The 20959-nt window shown below is 45.9% G+C and overlaps 1 protein-coding gene across 1 annotated transcript in view; it reads right to left on the bottom strand.

Annotated features, from left to right (window-relative positions):
• ELAPOR2 (endosome-lysosome associated apoptosis and autophagy regulator family member 2) overlaps positions 1-18900 on the bottom strand; it is a 106692-nt gene extending 87792 nt beyond the window's left edge. Inside the window, exon 1 of the mRNA XM_064443707.1 lies at positions 18527-18900. Coding sequence (XP_064299777.1) covers positions 18527-18646 — 120 coding nt within the window. The 5' untranslated portion in view covers positions 18647-18900. The remainder of the gene's footprint in view (positions 1-18526) is intronic.
• Positions 18901-20959: the final 2059 nt, after the last annotated feature.

The following is a 20959-nucleotide window of genomic DNA, read 5'->3' as shown; positions in this document are numbered from 1 at the left end:
CTCATGTAATCCCTCCTTCACCTGAAGATGAGCCAATATACTCCTCACACATTTTTAAACTCAGCCCAGAGAGGGGTTGGCAGAGACATGGAGATGCTCTTTGCAGCTAGTACAGCTGCAGCCAGCAAGCCCTAAGCTTGTCACAACTGTTGGGTTAACACAGAGAAACTTTACAAGCAGGAAAACATAAGGAGCTGGCTAGTTAGGAGAATATATAATATTATATAATATAGTTTAGAATATAAATGTATATAATTTTGGTGCAAAACCCAGCCCAGCCAACCTCCAGCCAGACAGACTCCAGGATGAGGGATGCTGTAACAGGAATTGCTTGAAATGGAATTGCTTCAAATGCAATTCAAATGCATTACCCCTCTCCACCTCCCCCTTCTCTACAGCCCCTGCTCCGGCCAGGACGTGATGTACCCAGTTCTCACCTGTCAGTGTTTCGCCACGCATTTAATTACTGTTCTTTCCAATCCCTGGACCACGTCTAATATTTTGCTAACCTTTGCTAACATTGCTATGTTTCAGCTTGCCTTTCAGGATTCCCAGCACCAACCCTATGTATTTCTAATGCACACTGATCCAGTTATAATGCTTAAACCACTTGGGGTCTTGCTCTTCTGATTCACAGAACCTTTCTCAAAGCATTTTGCAGTCTAAATACCACATTGGATATGATTCTAAGGCCAGATTCTACCATTTCTGGGCTTAAATAACAACTGAGTTGGAGGAGGTCAGATACTTCGACACCATCGTTGTCTTTGGTGTGGAGCAAAGAAATTGGTGCAATCATTTTGTCACAGCTCTCCGACAGAATTCTTTTAAACACTTTACCCTTTGTAAAAAGATGCTGAATGCCATAGGCCACAGCCAGACCCTACTCGTAATAGACTTGTCAGTGACACATTGGCTTACTGCAGGGTAGCAGCATGTCATCTTCTGTCTCTGTGAACTGTAACACCGAGCACTTAAAAAAGCTTTTCATCCTCATAAACCTCTACAAATATTAAAAGAGCCCAAAGGATGGTTCAGAGCCTTCCTTCTTGAAAATTAACCTCTATGAAAATTAATTCACTGTGACTAAGAGCCTCTCACTTCTCCGTTTTCTTCCCAGGAGTGTGTCAGTGAAAGTCCCCAGCACAAGGGCTCTTACAAAGCAAATGTTAAACCCCACAACATGGGATGTCAACCCTACCACCGAGTGAGAGGACAGAGCCAGAGGGCAAGCCTCATATCCCTTCACACTGCACCAAGTTCCAGTTACAGCTTTCTAGGAGTCAAAGCATACTCTTGAATGCATTCACACCTCACACCCTTTATAGACCTCCAAGACACAGCTTCTCAGCTCTCTAACTCTGCCACTGTCCACCACCATTGCTGGACAAACAGCAACAGAAGAGGGGTGGATCCATCTCATCCCATTTCAGCTGTCTGCACAGTGGAACCTCTTGTGTGGGCAACAACAAGCATGTGGAGAGAGTGCACTTGGTATGGGATAGGGTGGGATACACGCTGGAGATGGCAGTGCTGCCCACTGGAGGAGCACCGCTCAGAGGGATGAATCCCACTCCATTTCACACACTAAAAGAAGTCCATCAACTCAGATTCTTAAAAAAGCATGGTGTCTGCATATGTGTATTCAGATTGGGGTTTTCTTTAACAGAAAACCTGATCATTACATTCTGAACAGGCAGAAGTGGTTGACCCTTTCAAACACTCGCTTCAAACCTTCATTAGCCTGTCATGTGTGGTTCCAACTCAGTTGTCCAGCCTTTCTTCTCAGGGAGTTTTTCAGTGTCATTTATGCAGGTTGAAGCTAACTCCACAACCAAAGCAAAAATCCTAATGACTCCCGCTATTGCATTGCTCCCCTTGCTTCACCATAGCCATCCACGTCCCTTTCTCACAAGAGGAGGAGGGGTGTGAGACTGCTGAACAGGGTAATGAAACACAAAACTGTCCTAAAGAGCCACTCTGTATAAATCTTCACAGTCATCACTAGCAAGTTACAACAGAGCCCAGAAAGTGTGCAAGTTTGAACATGATACTACATCCATGTTCACACCTGGATCCAGCCTCCAGAAGAAAGGGCTCTGGTGAGGCACAGCCACCCCGCTGGGCTCCGCAGCGTGGAAGGAGGACTCAAGACTTACCCTTTCCTCAGTGTTTCCCTCCTATGACACCCAAGTTTCCTACACAGCCTGTACCAGAGACTTAAAGGTCTAATACAGAAATTAGATTTAAATCAAGGCAACTGTCAGCTGAAAGGTGGAGAACCCCTGCCTTGACTCAGGTGTCCCTCCAGACTGCCAGGCTCTCCTGGCAATCAGGAGGACATTTCTGATGAACCTAGAAATTTGGGGGTTGGGTTGTGGGGTTTTTAACCCTTCACTCTCAAAAGCTAACAAATTCACCTGCAAATCTCTACCATTTTCAAAAATATTTTAGACAAGGGTGATCAGGAAATCATATTTTTTTCAGTGAGCTCCCAAATCTTCTGAAAAAAACAGTCAGATTAAAGAGAAAACTGAAGTGAAGAACATGATGGTAAAGGATGCTTATAAATATATTTATCTTTGTTGTCCTAATGTTATTGAGTCATCCAGCCTTTTAGTCACGCAGCAGTAATTTTTGGACAGGTTTAATCCATCTCCATAACATGAATATTTTTCCATTAACTCCAATAAGCTTTCTGTGAGTTCTTATAATTTTCCTCTTATATTTACAGCCAAATAAATATAGTTTGTCAAACTAAGAATGACTTTTATTATTAACAATCTATATATGACAACTACTTCTTTACTATTCATGACAATAAAATCTTACAGCTTAATGGTTATCCATGAAGGGATGGTTTTCTGTGGCTTGTTGGTTTTGGTTTTATTTTTTCCCCCAAGAGTCTCATTTGCTACAAGCATTTAAATGCACATGTAATAATGTTTTAAGTTTAATAAACACACACAACTTACTATGTGGCTAAACTTCTCCAGTGATACTTTCACTATCTGTGGCAGCCCATCTGTGATTATTTTACACTACGCTACAAACATTCACCCAATTGCCTCATATCACTTCCCTTCCACACAGCAAGAATCAGCTTTTCCAGGAGTAATGAGGTCCCACTGTTTCCAGCCTTTTCAGTGATAATTCCTTTTCCTGAGGTTGTCTCTTCCAAAGCAGGAAGCCCTATTTCAATACTTGATAAAAGTATTTAAAAATAACATTTTTTTCACTTGTTCTTGTTTACGACAAGAGGTTTTCAGGTCACTGCGTGTGCAAGTTTGTGGCAGAGAACAGGGTCACAGTGGTACTGGGCACATCTTCACCTCAACTCAAAAAGACCAATCCCTTAAATGCCGTGCTGAAGCAGGCTCTCATGACTTAAACCTGCAATATTGAACCCAGCTAGCTTGAAAGATCAAGCATTAACAGAGATGTTAGGCTTAAGGAAAAAATTACAGGTTTAATGCCAATATTTACGATCCCATGCAGGCCCATCAAAAGTAGAATCAATGGGTTACAGCTTTTTAACTATCAATATTTAAGCATCCTATCCATAGCTTAAGTACTTGCTTTGTTAACTACTGGGAATCTATCTCTTATCGACTCCTTTTATCAATAAAAAAAAGGTAAAAAGAGGTGTAGTGCCTCACACTTTTGATTTTATAGTATTTTTCCTCCCCCACTGTCATAAATTTCTACCTACAAAACTACAAAAGAGAAAACTCACTAAACCCTCATGTGTTGTTGTCTGGTATTCAATAGTCAGAGCACAAAGCAAATAAGCAGCCTTGCAGAGGGAACAACGTCACGTTGATGCCACACACCACTTTGTGAGGAGTTTCCACACCTGTCTTTAGCCAAAAGCTGCAGATGATGTCCCTGCTGACTACTGAAGGGTCTTCCAAGACCACTCACGTGATGACACTTGTCTGCCTTCCCCACGGCAAGGAAAGCTTTGGGTGGTGGTAGATGATGTTCCCCAAAGTGCTCTGAGACACCAGGTGCTCAGGCACAGCCCGTGTGCCGCGGTGCCATCAGGATGGACGGTTCCCAGCTGGCCGGGTGCCCCTCACCTACTCTCTACCACACGAAGAGAGCAGCAACCAGACACATTGGCAGAGAACTGTTTGCACAAGGTCGCTTCCATACATACAAACCAGCTTTTGTTTCCAGGAAAGTAAATTTTAGTGCCTATTATTCACAAACATCAACTATACAGTACATCTTATGCAAACATTGTGTGCATATGGACACTAGATAAAGCCACCCACAGGATCGCAGTACAGCATACTCTAATTCACACACGCTGGCACTGTGTAACAAGCCAAAACGTTCTCCAAGAACAAGATTCATGTTTCACTGAAAATATGGTTAGGCTTTTTATTCAGACCTACACAGTTATTACAGTTGAGAAGGCCTGACAGTATCAAAGTTGATCGCAGTTCTAATTATAACTTTTAATATGCTGGATTTTATTCATTCCTCCTCCTTTTCAACCTTAATGTTTTATTCCCAGCTATTCAAGGCTTAAGACTCGTAAATGAAGAGAGAAGCCTCTATTTTTTTTGCGTATAGATGTTGCTGACTTTTGCTTATTCAGAAGGCAATCTGCACAGAAAAGAGTTCAGGGCATAACTATTTGATAGCCCAGAAGCAAATCCCAAGAAGGCAATTACTGAAGGTACCTGCAGCATCCCAACACCGGGAAAATTGCTGAGCTTTTGTCTGTGAAGGAGTCAAGGCCATCAGGAGGTTCCAGACCTGAGATGGACAGCAACCAGAAGAGTCAACTGCTTTAAGGTGAGTGAGCAGATCACAGCCCCGGGCAGCCTCTGCTCAACAGATGTACAAGCTTTCCCCAGGCTTCCCCTGGGCACTCAGCTTTCCATCCCCCAGGACAACTTTTTCCTTTTTATTTCTGCCTCTCGCCCTCCTTCTGAACCCCTACACCAATGCTGTGCCAAATTTCAGTAGTTCCTTAAGCACCAGCCAAGTGAACCCACTTTCTGTCATGCCTTGTCATGTCCTTTCCTTATCAGATGCAAGACGATAAATTTCGGTCCTTTTCTCATATTCTCAAAATAAAGGACACAGCAAAAACCTCACTTTAGGTGCTCCTGAGATGTGTAGAGTCAACAAACTAGAACTACATTAGACATAAAACATCTGAGTAGGGTAAAATAATTTACCTCAGATGAGGACCTGAGCTGATACTTTCACTGGGAAAAATATATCTATGTACTTGAGAAGAATGAGACAGGTGGAACAATTGTTAAGATAAATATATCATATTTATCTACGAGGCTCCTCCAATCTGAGTGAATAATTTAGCGCAACATAAACATTTTTGGGCGTGTGCAAGTGCATCCTAGAAGCTGTGCATCTCCTTCCGTAAGGCCACTACCTCACTGAGCCACCGCTCTGAGCCAAGTTTGACTTCTGCAGCTACAGTATCCACGGGGAAAGTACCTCTTTGAGGATTCCGTTCACAAACTATTGCTAAACTGCCCGTCTCATCCTCGCAGGGCTCCCAGAAGGTTCACGTGGGGCAGTATAAAGGTAATACAGTTTTACAAGTTGTCCAGTGAGGGCCTGAACTATGGCCAGATATAATCATCTGAGGAATCAATGTGGCCCATTTCATTGCATTTTCTCTCCAGTAGCAGAGTCCCACGGCAGCATTCTGTCCAATCTGCTACACCAATTAAATTTTAAAAAGCATATAAAATGACGTCATCAGTTAGTCTTAAAAAGTCTGCTGAATGTATACAGAACAAAAGAAGTATTTTTATTCAAACCCACAAAAGACAGCATGAAATGAGCATCAAACTGATTTCACATTTAAATATTGTTTTAAGAACACCCGTCCATGCATTTTTTTAACACTGCACCTAAAGGAAAATCTTCAGTTTACTGGAAGTAAAAGGTTTGAATTCAATAATATACATCAGTTATATCAGACTACTGACTCTCTACAATTCACAGAATTCCCAGACCTTAACCCAGCACTGTATTTAAGCATGATCTTCACCTTAAATAAGGGATCGGTTTTCAAACTTCAGTGGAATTATTCATGTGCTTAAAACCAGGCACATACACGAGCATTTTGCAAAGCTTCCGCTCCCACCCCTCTGCTGTCGGTTATCAGTTTCCATTAGGTGTGTGTTTTTCATACGGCACCAGAAAAATATTAGAAAAGGAACAACACTGTTATTAGAGGGAAGTCTGGGTGATGCTCGCTCATCCGACCGTGTATCATTTTTCTGCCCTGTCACCTCCTCTACAATTTCCTACCAAATGCATTTGCTCCACATTTCCTTTTCTCTCGAGAGATGTTACTATATGACAAAATATCCGCTAGCTATTTGGCTTGCGCAGGGCAGGAGCAGGTACAGCTGTGAAAAGCCCATCCCTCATTTCCTTGTCACTATTGACCCAGGTCTGTGTGCTCTTGGTGTGTTCCTCACTCAAGCCAGATGGATGAGCCTGGCTCACTTCTGAGCTAAGCTTTTCCTTTTCAGACCTTGACTTCCTCAGAGGCTGACTTTTAGGTACAGCCAGGGAGAGATACAGTGAAATCAACCTTCAATGTGGAAGGGATTATCCCAATATTACCCCAGTACAAAGGCTCCTCCACCAATATATATATAGTCCCCAAAAGAAGAGAGGCAAGAGGTACAGGTATTATTCACATCTGTGTCAATACAAATTATTTGCAGTAGAACTTGAACTTGCACAATTTCAAGACAGGATTTTAACCAAAGTTAAAATGTTAGTAACCACGACTTTAATTTTAGCGCTTACATATCATATTGCGAAGTAAGGATTCTGATAATGAAGAAAAGGTGTGCTTCTTTCACTGAGCCTAATTAGTCCTTGGAGGGAAGTAAAAATAGAAATCTTTTTATTTACTTTAGGCTTTGCCAAAGCTGCATTTACTTACATGAAGATCATGACAAGATTCTGCTTTTTACAAATAGAACTTTAACTCGGGAGTCTTCTGTGCGGGTAAAACTGCAAAACCAAAACCCACCAGACTACAGCAACTGTGAACAGTTTCCGTCTCCCATTAGCTGTTTTTTAGTGTATGCTTTGCTGCCAATATCATGCAGCGTTTTATTTGTTTGCTGACCAGATGGCTGAATATTTTCAAACAGGGAAAAAAAACCCAACTCAAAGCAAATAAGAGATTTTTTACAATTTCTAGCTGAATCTTCATCGATATTCAACTTTGGGAACGCTGTATGTTTTTATGAATATTCCATTTTTGGAAAAAATTTAAAAAGACAAAAAGAGACCGATGACACCTGTAACATCAGAGGGAGGTCACGTTTGGGAGGTTCAGCTCAGGAACTTCTGCCTGACTTGCAACCACTTGTCTCAGGATAGGACCATGCCCGTTGTGAGCACACAACTGTATTACCTGCCTGAAACAACCCTGTTCATTGAATGAAGCAAGATCTTAAATCACAGCCTGATGAGAAAAACATGTAACCATATATTCTTATGAGGAAGCCTCATCCAGGATTCCCCTCTTGGGTTGCCTCCAAGGCCACAGAGTATGTTTCCACTGCAAGAATAACTAATAAATAAAACCAAGAACAACCTAGCAGCCCAAGGCAGCCTGAGCTAAGCAAATGATGGAGAAAATGCATTTAGATTTAACTCGGCCATCAGCTGTGTTCAGCTTCTAACCTGTTCTCTGTATGCATGCTACTAACCCCAGTCAAAATGATCTCCAGTAGCAGGGTCTAGCCAAGCTCTGCTCAGCACACACTTCTGTAGTCCAGATTTACCCATAGGGCTAAGGCAGCTTTTTAGGCAGCTACAAATCCAAATTTGTTAGCATTTCTAGCAGCCAGATGGTGCCTGGAGCTCCCTCTCACATAGAACCACAGCTGGGTTGAGGTATGAACTGGGGGGGTGACAGCACTAGGCAGAGCTTTGGCTGCAGCACCATTAATCCCTCTTCAAGGGGCAGGGTAATGTGTTAGTGCAATGGCTGTATCAAACCGATCAGCAGTGACTCATCAGCCCACAAATTGTGGGGAAAGGCAGGACAAGGAAGAGATCTGAGTTTTGCTCAGGCATGGTTCCTGAGTTGTCCCTTGCTATTGATTGCGCCCGCAAGATACAATCCAGTCTACAACACGAAGAAAGAAATGCATTCATAGCTGCTTTTCCTGCCTGGGTAATGTAGTCTGCCTGTAATCATGCACACTGTAAGCAATCACAAATTAAACACCCACCTTTTTGCATGGGGAAATTAAATCCAAATACAAGGTCTTGCCCATTTGACAAACAGTTGCAATAAATTACGGGCTGATCATTACATGCAAGCCTACATGTTAGGTTTAATCCTACATATATCACAGCCAAAAATTTACACTGGCATGAGTTTGGTGTTAATTATTCCCTCGATAGGAAGGGACTTGGTGTGTGAGAACGCGCCTCTGGTAGGACACTGCTACAAGGCAAAATAATAAAACTCTCTACTCACAAATAGCCCTCCAGAACTAAGGACCAAGGCTGTGCTCCTGCTGCACTTCCATTTTAATTCAGCAGTTCAGAGACAAAGGTTTAGGTCCCTCTCCAGTGTAATTAGGTCATTGCAGATCCCTAGCTCCACCACTGCCATGTCCCAGCCTTATCAACACACCTCCACCCCTGTGGTTAACAGAGCGCTGCAAAGCAACCTCATAGCTTGTGCAACAGCTAATGTAATTCAGTTACAGTGGAGATTAATCCCACTGATGGGTCCAGATTCATTTTATTTTACTTTAGATAACTAGAAGTTGAACATCTCCCTGACGTAAGCCAGAGTCCCTCTGTAGTCAGTGAAAAAAGATGGGCACATTCAGCAGAAAAATCACGCCACCCTTTCAGGATGGGAAGAATTATTCTCGAAGGGTGATTGTCTTTGTCTTGACATTTAGGTCAGACTAGATGCCTAACTTGTACAGGTAAAAGCAAGGTAAGTCCTTCTCATGGTATGAAATGCCAGTCCTGCCCTGTGCTCAGCTACTTCTGCAACACGGGGATCTCATGCTTGGACTATGCATGGATCACGGGAGCAAGTTTTCTCTTCACACTCATTTTCTGCTGTCCCGAAGAACTACGAGGGTGCTACGTGCCCTGTACACAGTCACAGTCACGCCATGACAAAACTGCCTCCACTCGTCTTCTTGTCTAACTGGAGGAATGCTGTGGGAGTTCATCCACAGCTTCTACTGCAAAGTCCCACCCTGTGCCGGCTGCCATGGGCAAATCCGTGCCAGGGAGCATGCTAACAAACCTTGGGATGATCTGACAGTTTGAGGACCAGAGCTCTTTGGGCATGTCATGTTTGGCTGACTAGAGACTGCCTATGAAAGCAGGGTATCACCCCAACAATTTACTTTTATTTCCAGCATCGGGTGGAAATAAAAGGTGCCACTGGGTCTCCCCATCAGGCTATTTACAGTGTAAATGCTGAAGTTGAATAATGGCAAAGTTTGTTAATCAAACCGTACTTTCAGTAACAGTCACATAAAGCCTCCCAAACCTCGAGTCAGGCACCATTTCTGCCACCCCATCAAATTCAATATTACTTATTTAAGTGCCACAGGACCTTAAAACACGCTGCAACTTAGCTCCAGTACACTTAACTTTCCAGATTTTTGCTTTTCAAGGTTCACATTTTCCAACTCGTCTCCGCAATACGGAGGAGCTGACCTACCTTTTCTTCCCCCGCCTTTCTCAATGGAAGCCGTGATTCCTGCATAACCACATGATGAGGCTTTAAGGAAATCTTTTCCCTTGTTTAGCAAAGCAGTTCAAGAGATTAGCAGGTCAGTGTCGCAATGGGCAATGCTGCAAATCAGCTTTTATTTTTTCTAATTTAAAAGCTGGAACTAAAAAGCGATGACTCTTCAGATAAGCCAGCAAACACTTAAGTAGGGTTGGCTTTAAGTGCAGTTAAAAATACTGCAAAACAGAAAGATAGGGGAATCGATTTCCTTTTACATTATGGCTCCTCTTAGCTAGGGTGAATGGGGATCTGATCATCGATCACAGCTATTTCGGGAGTGCACGGCCCAGTGCTGAACTACTTGTGATACCTGGTCTGTGCATCCCTAAATGATGCCGTGACACTAACAGGGCATGTTGCTTTGGCGCAGAATTGAGCAATACCTCTGGCATTCTCACCGTGCAGAGGCTAACACAGCGCACAGCAGGCTTCAAGCCAAGAAAAGGAGAATTTAGAGTCCTGGTGAATCCTATATTCAGCATCAAAACCAAGTATTAATCAACATAGTCACCCTGTCTGGCCTTCTGGAAGAGGAGAGAGTTGGCTGGGGTTCAGCTATTACTTGAGCAGCTCTAGGGGCGACAGCCTTACTAACCAGGACACTTGACATTCACCACAAGTCAAGACAAGCTCCTCATCAGCAGGTCTGCATGGCAGGTACGTGCCAAGAAAGGTGTGAAGCACTGAATCATTTCTCCACTCCAATTCTACCAAGCAGTCTCCCCCCAGCATCCCTGGGATGCACATCAGCTCATATTCCCTCCATGCAAGCATAAATCCTGCTGCAAAGGCGTCTGGTTAGTCTGTTTCTTTCCTTTCAAGAGAAGTCTGCATTTTTAAAAAATTGGATTAAATAAGACCAAACAAAAGAAAGAAGAAAAGAACTGTCTTGGGAATCTTTCTTTTTCTTTATTTGCTTTAAGGAACCACAGAGCCGGAGATAAAAAGCAGCTAACCTGAAACAAGCAGCATTTGATCAGCACTGCTGACCTGCCAGCAGGAGGGAGCCACGGATATAAAAGCCTGGGAAAAATCAGAAGTCATCCATTTCTGACGTATGTTTCTCAAAAGACGCCACACCACCTCTATGTGTGTATAAAATATGGCCAGCCTGTGTGAAGATCTTCCTTTGAGAAACTTCAGAGAATAAGTACAAAACCAGAAGGATTTTGCACGCCACAAGAAACACTATTGGAAATTAACACTTTAGGAGTCAATAGCTGAGGTCTAAATCACCTTTACCCTTAAGTTTGCTGCCAGAAGTTGCCACCTCAGTGCATTTTAGTTTTCTGGGACCATACAATCAATTCAGGCACTGATTTCTCTACTATTAAACGTATACTGTACTTTATCAAGCCAGCAGCAAATTATGTTAATGGCATCTTCAGCTTTTGCCCTCCCCATCACTTCTTCCTTTAGCTTGGTTATCTGATGCATTTCAAGCTTCTGACCATATTCAATACATCAAAAATATCTCTAAGCATGTTCAGGTCAGTTCCAACCTCAGAGGGAAAGTTCACCCTTTCCCCAAAGCAGGTTCTTTTTCGTTAAATTGGATTATACAATTAGCATTAGTAATCCACATTGGTAATTATTACATACAAAATAGTTCTGGCTGTGTCTGCCCCGGTAACTAGAAGAGGGCCAGGCATCTGTCCAGTGTCATGGACGAGCTCACCTTGTTTACGTGAATCTCTTCTCCTGGTGCTCCTGTACTTGGCAGGATGGACATATCCTTTTAAGCAATCCCAAACACCCTGAGCCAATTTCCTGTGGATTATCCCTGGAAAATATTTGCACCTCTAAGGAGGGATGAAATCTAAACAAATGAAAATTGAGCTTCCCAGCATATTCACCATCGAAGAATAAAGTTCCTATCATTTTTTGTAGGTATTTTCCAATAATCTTCAAGTATCACCATAAACGCTCTGTGTTGTATTTCTTAACCATAAGATACTAACAGATAAGAGAGGTTAATGCCATATCAGCAAAGGAAAATGGCATGAGTGATTTACCCTTTCTTTGTAGCAGTAGAAATTCTCTGTCAAAGAAATTTTCTAGTTGGGGATAGCCCGTCATCTGAATTTTTTTTTTCATTGAAAACAAATACCTTTCCTTGCAGAGACGGCACTTGCATCTCTTGTCTCTCTCAAGCCAGAGCTCAGACCTCCACGACAGTAACAATCCAGTTCCTTCACACCTTTAACACACACACACCTCTCATGTTCTTCTTCCTACATCAGGAAATAAAATCCCCTTGCAGTGTAAATCCAGGCTAGCTCTACCCAACCAATAATTTATGTTAGAAATAAAATAAGAGGGGATGAGCTTTGTGCCTGGTGGGTCCCAAAGCCTCCTGCATTACTTCTAGTCCCCCAGTGACTAAACTCTGAGTCATGTCTGCCACTCACCCAGCTAAACACTCACCCCTGTCTTTTTTTTTTCTTTTTTGGCACGTTACTTTTCAGCCGAATCAGCGTTTGCTCTGACTCAGCACACAATGACAGGGTCGCCAGCACCAACACAGGAGCTGCCAGCTTGGCTGCACATGTCATCTTAGATCACCTTAGATCAGCTGTGAGCCCATGGCCCAGCGCACAGCGATTACCGGCCGGCACTATTTATAAAAGTGAGTATCAGAGTGTTTGTGAAACAAGGTCATTATTCTATCTGGCTAAGGTTTTGTAATTGAAAGTTTTTTGGGGTTTGGTGTTTTTTTTTTAAATGGAGGTTGTAAAAAAAAAAAAGGTATTTTAACTAGTCGTCTTCTTCAAAACCAGAGATTTTCTCTTTCAAAAGACTGAAAACCAAACTGTTTCCACGACCAGCAGCCAAAACCTAAAGAGATTTTTCCGGTCCAGGAAAAGAGCTAAAATACTACCAAGGGGGAGTGGGAGGGACACTCTTTTCCAAGGAGGTGTATGAGTTAGGAAAGACACAGCCGTGCTGGATACCAGCACAGGACCTTTGCAGTAGCATCCCCTAGAAAAACCCTGGCAATGCCTGAGACACACATACAACCTTTTTCCAGACGCTGTTTCTTTCCCATCCCAGGCATGAAGGGTTCAAGCCTGCCTTTCCTGGTACCAACCCTTATCTATTCTCCACTTTTGTTTTTCCTACTTAACTGGTGTTTACCACTTTCTTCAGCAAGTGTTGATAGCGACTTACACACAGGACATAGGGGAAGCCTGCTCTGATGGCATCTCCCCATTGCCCACAGAGTGAGCCCTGCAAGTCCTCATAATCCCTGGCTCTGCCCCGTGGTCGTTGCAGTCGGTGGGAGCCCTGCCAACGTCTTCACTGACCACAGGGTCAGACTTGCAGGCAAGGGCTTCCCTTCAAGAGATTCCAGCATTTCTGACCCAGGTCATCAGATGGCATAAAGCCATGCACAGTACTCATAAATCTTTCCCAATCAACACCCGGTGGAAAACGTTGCCCAGAGGAGGCAGCTGGCAACCCAAATCTTTGCATACACCCACCTCGGCACCCAGCTTGCTGATGGTCCCCACCAGCACCATGCATGGACGTGTCAGGAATCCCAGCAGAGCCCCTGTTCTCGCTCACTCTCTCTAGATCTACAGAAGCTATGAGGAATAAAGGCGGGGGCGAAGAAAAGAAAATTATGGGCTTTTTTTATAGATGATACATACTCATCCTGAATGATCAAGTGGTGTTTGATTGTGAAAGAAATGCAATCTTGTGTTGGTTTAATGTCTACTAGCCTTTTGAGTTTATGGTCCGTTATAGCAGTTTCCACCACACCTAATTTTCTTATTCTTGAATCATTACAACCATGTCTCAGCTTCCATTTTTTATACCAGCATCTGTCCTCCTTCTCAAGGTTCAGATTCAGACACCTCACCTGTTTCTCCTATGCTTTCCCCTACCTCCCGCCTTGGTCTGCCTACGTGCTGCGGCGGCAATGCTTACTGCTGTGGTACCTGTCTCAGCATCTGTCTTCTCACCTTCTGTGCACCTGTTTCCACTCCATCAACTTTATTGACAGCAGTTTTATAGCATGGGTTTTTGCTCTTCCTTCCTCATTTTTATGACCCTCCATCACCAAGGCAAATGGAAGCTGTACATTTCTCTTTTCACCTCAAAGACACAAGTCTGAGTAGAAAGAGGTAATAAAAATAATATCATCTATCCAGGAATCTTTCCACAGCCTCTTCTGCTGACTATGAATTGCTCATAAATTAAGGGTCTAAGATCTTTCAGGGTGTTTAGAAACCAGGGAATACAGCACTTGATCACCCCAGCAGCTGGTACAGAGAGCTCCTGCTTTGTTGCCAAAACAGCCTGTGCAGATGCTTCAGAGAAAGAGACAAGGGTACCAATAAGGGACAGTGGGGGAGCCTACTTGGAAGGAGAATTCCTTCCTAAATAGTGATGAGCTAATCCCTTCAGAGATTTTAAGGCCAACAGACACTAAATGAATCCCAGAGATCAAGAAGTCCCAGAGGTTGTTTACAGTTACCTGCAAAAAGTATTACCTTTTAAGAGTAATAACATTCAGCCTTTCAAGTGCACAGAAAGCCTTATTTCTACCTTGCCCTAAAGATTTGCATCTCATTAATTTTCTCTACCCTATGCATTAATGGATGTTCTTCTTCCTCCTCCTCCCTCAAGTTATTCCCTTCTTACTTAGACAGCATCACCCTCTGCTGTGATCACTGTATGCTTATTAACCAGTTAAAGAACAATCACAACATTCACAGTTCCTGAGTACTAAAGGTAAGACACATAAACACTCTTACACGTTCTGGTTTTTGGTTTTTTTATGATCCGTCCAACTTATTTCACCACTAGCACAAGGGCTGTCTCTGCAGAGCCACTCACAGTGACCCCAACCCTTTGCCCAAGCAGGTACAGTTCGCTTGCAGCAGAAGAGTGCACGAGATACTCGGGCGCCTTCCGGCAGACATCCCTGCCACGTATACTCGGTGACAAGCCTGCTGACTTTTACCTAGCTTTGTTACATAACATCCTTCCAAGACTGACATGCATCTCCTCTCTGTCCTTTACAGGGAAAGACGGAACTTCACCTCGCTTCTCAGGCTGCTTAGCTTAGTACCTAGTACGCTGATTTAATACACTGATATACTTAAAATATTTCACACTTAACTTCGACACATCCTATTTTTTTAACTTTTTCTCATCATGAAAATTGACATTATTTCAGCATACTTAATCCACTGTACTTGACCCAGATTTAAGTACCCCTCCCTCCTTAAGACTTCCCTGGCTTTGTCTTGCAAGTGATTTTTATAACAGATTTTTTTCACTGTCCAAATATTTTTTTGTATTTTTTTCTATTTCTGTCTTCTCCAGAAGTATTCCAGTACTAGTACACAAATACTTTCCTTTATAGAAGGCAGGTAGCATTACCCTTCCCGTTCACTCCATCACCTTATAATTCTATATTTGATTTACTTGCCCACTGAAACGTCAGGTAAAGCACCCAACGTAGCAGAATCACATTTATTATCTGTATCAAACGCATATGTGTTTGTTCTCAGTCTGCATAGTAACTGAGAGTCGAACAGGGTATATGGAAGCAAACATTTTTGCCAGCAGCTCGGATACTCCCTATCTCTCTTTGCAAACAATTCGGCTGAATAGGAAGTAAGAGAAGAGTCATTCAGTGATTTTTTTACGGTTGCACAAACAACAGAGGGAAAGGAATGATTAAATGAAGAAACGATCCATTTAGGCCGAATATCAGTTAAAATGTCCTAAAAGCATAATCTGCTCAGATCTGGGAGAGTCTCTAAGGGGAAGCTGAAGAAGACTCATTCAGTTGAAAAGTTTAGAAAAAATACCAAGCACTGGAAAGTAAGATGTAACAAAGACGCTCCCTGCAGTGGCAGGGGATGGGCATGAATATCTCATAATTTCCATCATAATAGCTGAATGCGTGTTTAATAGCAGCAAAAAACATGGGTGTCATCAACTCCACTCAAAGTCATAATTTATGCAATACATGAAACATTTGCATTAACATCCTGCTCATCATTGGCATAAGCAGAAAGAGTTCACCAAGCAGTTGGTCTCTTACCACTGTCCTAATCTGAGTAACCAAGTCACCAGAAGCCCAGGATACGGCAGTGGGTCTCCCCAGCTTCTGCACCCCCGCGGCACCCCTGCCATCCAAGCCCAGAGCCTGCCTCCCTTTCCTGAAGATGCACCTAACTCACCTACAAACTAGCTGCTGGCACCACAGAGCTCAGGGAAAGCTCATGATGTGAATGGCCATCACAGCCTGGACTGAACGCTGTTATGCCAGGAGTTTATGGCTATATCAATTTACTCCAAAAACCCCATGGGAGTACCTGTTTGAGCTGCTTGTATATTTGGTTTGTAGAACAAACATACCTTTCCTAAATGCTGGACTACTACAGTCCCTGATGAAAAAGCCAATGACAAAAAGGTTTCTGGAAAGTGACATTGCTATACATTATTATTTTTACTATCTAATTAGAGCACCACAGAGCCTCAGGCATAGCCAGAGATCCCACTGCTCCAAATGCTGTACCAGCGCAGAAATCTCACAAACTGGCAGATATCCCTATTTCGGAAACAGAAAAACAAGCTGTCAAGGAAAGTGGGGGGAGAGGAGTGCAGCTAGAGGAAAGATCTCCTATAGATTCAAAATTAACTACCTGCCAGTGCATTAAGCCTTGCGCTTCTCAAGCCTCTTGGGTATAAAACATTAAGACCTTCACCAAGTCTTCAGAGGACTGCAGTACCCTCTGACAGGCTGCGCTTTCCCATTGCACGACTTCCCTGTCTGAGCCTGCCCAAACCAGAGCCAACCACAGTGGGAGCTGTTGTGATTTTAGTGGCAATAGACTCAGATCACTCGAATTAGGCTGAATTAGGGCAAATGGCAAAGTTCTGAGAGTGACACATAATAGCCAGGTACTAGCCATGTTTTACATGAACTACTAGCTTTTGGTTTTCCCTTCTGTAAATCAGATTACTTTCTGCAAGCTTTTTTTTTTTCCCCTCTAACCAGACATGTTTGTAATTATATTCCCTGGGACATACGGTTGCACAGCTGCACACACACACCAGCTTTTTAACCATGTCAGTGAGGGATGTCTCTGTCTCAAAGAGAATTCAAGTGCAACTAAAGTAAAACATTGTCCATCCTTCGAAAAGAAACCAAAAGCACTCGGGTCCATGTGCAAAGGGGCACAGAAGTGGGGCTCAGGAAAGAATTTGCACACCTAAAGCCCGGTACCAATGCTCAAAACACCAGCTCTATGCCTGTGGTACCTCTGCTGAGATTCAGCTGTCACCTTTAATCATCTGCGGAGGTTCATTTTTTTATGCAAAGACTTTAGGATGAGACCAGCTCTAGAAGGTCCTGTTTCCCTTCACTAGCTGCAAAGGGAGATTGGTCATTCAAAGCAGGCGGCTACATAAATCCCCCTCTCTGAGAATAACCAACACTTAGGAGAAACAGCCACCAATTTAGGTATCCTGCATGTCCCCCTCCGCAAGATTTCCCATGCCAGACTAACACTGAGCTCTCCCACTGAGGTTCTGCTGCTTGGAAGATAGAGTAGATTCAACAGCCAAAGAGGGAATGTTCCCCGGCCCAGGGATGCCCTCTTTCACCACAGGGAGGAGACACGGGCTTTGGCACCCCGAGCCGAGGAGGTCCCGCACTGCAAGAGCCCCCAGGCGTGGGTCAGGACCCTTGGCCAGCCCAGCGCTCCGACCTGCCTGCAGCCACCCACCCCCAATGCAGTCTGAGGATATGCAAATTCTTTCTTGTTAAACAGTGCAACTGCAGCAGGAGAGGTGAGGAAGCTCTGTTCCTCGGAGGGGTAGGAGAAAGGGGACTGACTGCTGTCATCCCACTTGCAGGTTTCTGCTTGCTCGAGCAGTGCCCCGGCCACCGAGACCTGTTTGGCAAGGTGGTACCGAGCCTCCTCACCCCTACACTTACATTTAAAACACAGGAAAGACCCGGTTGCTCTTGAAAAGTAGCAGAGAGCATCTCCCTGCATGTAGGAGTGAGGATAGAAACCCTGGAGCAGAGGACCAGTCTTGTCCCCTCCATCAGGGCTCCTTCTGGGCCACCCGGCGCCGGCCCGGGGCTGGGCATCCCCGCCCGGCAGCCTCAGCTCCCGCACCCCGCACCGCCCTGCAGAGCGGTCCCTGCTCCGAAGACACCAAGTCCCTCCTGTTTCGGGTTTTTTACAGCAGGAGAAAGGCAGAAAGTTTATCTCCCCGTGTCACACACTCGACTTGGCCTAGGACCCCCCGGGCTGACACAGGGGGGTCGCGTCAGCTGCACCACCCCGGCTACTTACTCTCCCCCTTTTGAACTGATTTAACACGATATTTAGACAAGCAGCGAGGCCAACCGAGTCCCCCTCGTTTGGCGGGGGGCTCTGCTATTTCCACGCACGGGAGGGAGCAGGAACAACCCGGGGGGAGGGGGGGGGGGAAGGTCGCGGCCGATGCTAAGGGGGCCGCTCCACGCGTGATGCGGGGGGGGCCGGCCGCGGGCAGCACCGCGGCGGAGGGTCCTTCTCCGCGGGTCCGACCCCTCTATCGTCCCACGAACAGCCCTGGGGGAGCAGCAACACCCAACAATACCCCCCTCCTCGGGTGCCACCCTCCCCCCGAGCCAGCGCCTCCCCACCCCGCGCCCCTATGGATGGGGAAAACCCCGGAGGAGGAGGAGGAGGAAAATCTCACCTCTTCGCAGGGCGGCAGCTGCACGGCGGCCGCCTGCCAGCCCAGCAGCCAGCAGCACACCCAGGCGCTGCCCGGGTACCCCCGCTCCGCTCCGGCCCGCCGCATCCTCATCATCCTCATCCTCCTCCGCCCCCGCCGCGGAGCGCCCGCGCACCCCGACCCCACGCCCCCCCCCGGGGGGGGATCAGCGCCCCCTGCCCCTGCCGCGCCCCTCCCTGCCCCGGCCGGCGGGTCGGGCTGGCCCTGGCCCTGCGCCCCGCCTGCAGCCGGGCATAACCCCGGGGCTGGCGCGGACGGCAGCGGCCCCGCCGGCCGCCCGCTGCCGGCAGCCGGCCCCGCCACCGCCGGGAGAAGGGGCGGGAGGGGGGGAGGAGGAGGAGGAGGAGGAAGGCAGGCAGGCAGCGCAGGCGCATGCTGCCGAGCCTCGTCCGGCCCTGGCGTGGCAAGCAGGAGCGCGGCTGCACCCTGCCGGTTGCATCTGCCCAGCCCCAAAGGCTCAGGGGTGGGAGCGGCACCGGGGGGCGAAGCCCCGCAGGCACCGCCCGGCCGCCCCGGCCCTGCTGGGGGAGCACGACGGCATCCCTCGGTTGGACCTTCCCAGCCCCAAAAGGCTCTGGGGGGATGAAACCCCCCTGCCGTGGCCCTCCTGCGGGATGCCGGCCTGCAGCGCCCGTCACTCCTCGCTCCCCGTCCTTGCGCACGGCAGCGCCAGGCGATGCGGGGTGCTTGCACCCATCTCCCTGCCCCTCCGGTGCTGAGGGTGCCCGTGTCCCCCCTTAGGGTGGGATGCCGCCAGGTGGGATGTACAGCGGACCACTCGCCCTCTCGCCACACCGTGGCAGCGACCCTCTTCCGTGGGACGGGAGAGCAGTTCATGCGTGGCCTGACCCAAATTATTATTATTATCCCCAGAATTACCGGGGCTTCTCCCTCAGCGGTTGCCTTTCAGTCCGGATTTTGCCTCCCCTTCCCCAGCAACGTCCTAATGGAGCGTTTCACTGCCTCAGGCACTGACAGTCCTCTGCCTCCCTGGCATCTCTGCCAAACCTGCTCACTTCCCTGCTCCCGCCTGTCTCTTCCCTCCTTCCTGCCTCCTCTTATTTAACCAGCAAAACCCAGCACAGACAACGCTCCTCATCGCTAGCACGATGTGTTCCTGCCCCTATTGATCTACCTTTCGAACTCCAGCACATAGCCCTTTGTTTTTACTTCTAATTTGTTGAGTGACTCTTTTTTTTTTGGCAATTTTACTGCAATTTTCCTGTGATCCTGGTTTGACTCAGCCTTTATTCATCTCTCGAAAAAAGATGAGGAGTATAAGGGCCTGCATTGTGTAAGCCCTCTCGCCATGCGTGGCTGGTGTCATCGCTGCGGCTGTACGCTAACACAAAAATGGATTCATTTGCTCATTTTATGTCATTTGAGGATCTTGCTGGAGCAGTCTGGAGGGAGCTCTGCGACACTCCACTAACGGAGACAAGTTTGAAATTTCCCTTTGTTCTCAGAGCGTTGCTCTGCTTTCAGCTCTAGCTGGAGGAAGGAAAATGGGTTATTGGTTCTTCCAATGATGGTTCCCGTCCCTCACTGGGGTGCCAAATAAAGCAGCTTGCGTAAACTGTTACACAAAAAAGTCAAACCATCTTTCCAGAAAAAATGGCAAACGGGATAGAAACTGTGATGCTGCTTTAAGTTTTGTGCTCTTGGACTAGGTAGATCACAAAGTTGATCCCAAGGATTCATTGCTCACCCTAACTGTGGGACAAAATGCAGTGTTTGAGGACCACTGATTTCAGCTGGAGCAGCCATTCTCTGTACATTTGCTAAAATAAAGCACACCAAGCTGCAGGCACTCCTAGACATGCAGCAAAGGAGTCACCCTGAAAATAAGGAGAAGAAAACTGTATTGGTTGGATTCAGAATGCCCTTGGTACAAGGAAAATGGATATAAGGTCAACTTCCCAAAAAGTGCACTTCTTGCTGCAGCTGGCCTTGAATAAAAATTCAGGGTGGGAAGCAGACCCGGCGGAGGCTGCCTGCAGAATTGCTTTCTGCAATATGAGGGTTACTGCTCCCAAAGGACTACTGACTCCCAGGGACCCTCAAGAAGGCAACAGGGCCACTAATACAGCAAAGGCAGGAGTCAGTTCAAGTGAGCAGACCTCCCGTATGGCACAGGGGTGGGTGAGGAAAGCGAGTACCAGAGTGTGCCTTGTCAGCTGCTCTGTCACCTTTTTGTTTCACTAAATTATTTAATTTTAAAACTCAGGAAGGGAAGAACTCAATTTACAACTAAAAAGCTAGATACTCATCTTCAGTGATCACTCTATGTGGCCAAAAATTACTTACTCTCCTCCATGGGACTTGCTGTCTTCTTAGCAAGAAAAATCACTAAAGTCTGAGGTTTTTTGTGTCTTGCTTTATGTTTCCAAATGA

The sequence above is a fragment of the Phalacrocorax carbo genome, chromosome 1 (assembly GCF_963921805.1).
Source record: "Phalacrocorax carbo chromosome 1, bPhaCar2.1, whole genome shotgun sequence".
In the NCBI taxonomy this organism is placed as follows: Eukaryota; Metazoa; Chordata; class Aves; order Suliformes; family Phalacrocoracidae; genus Phalacrocorax; species Phalacrocorax carbo.
Note: the sequence above shows the minus strand (reverse complement) of the source record. Positions and strands in the feature narration are given on the sequence as shown.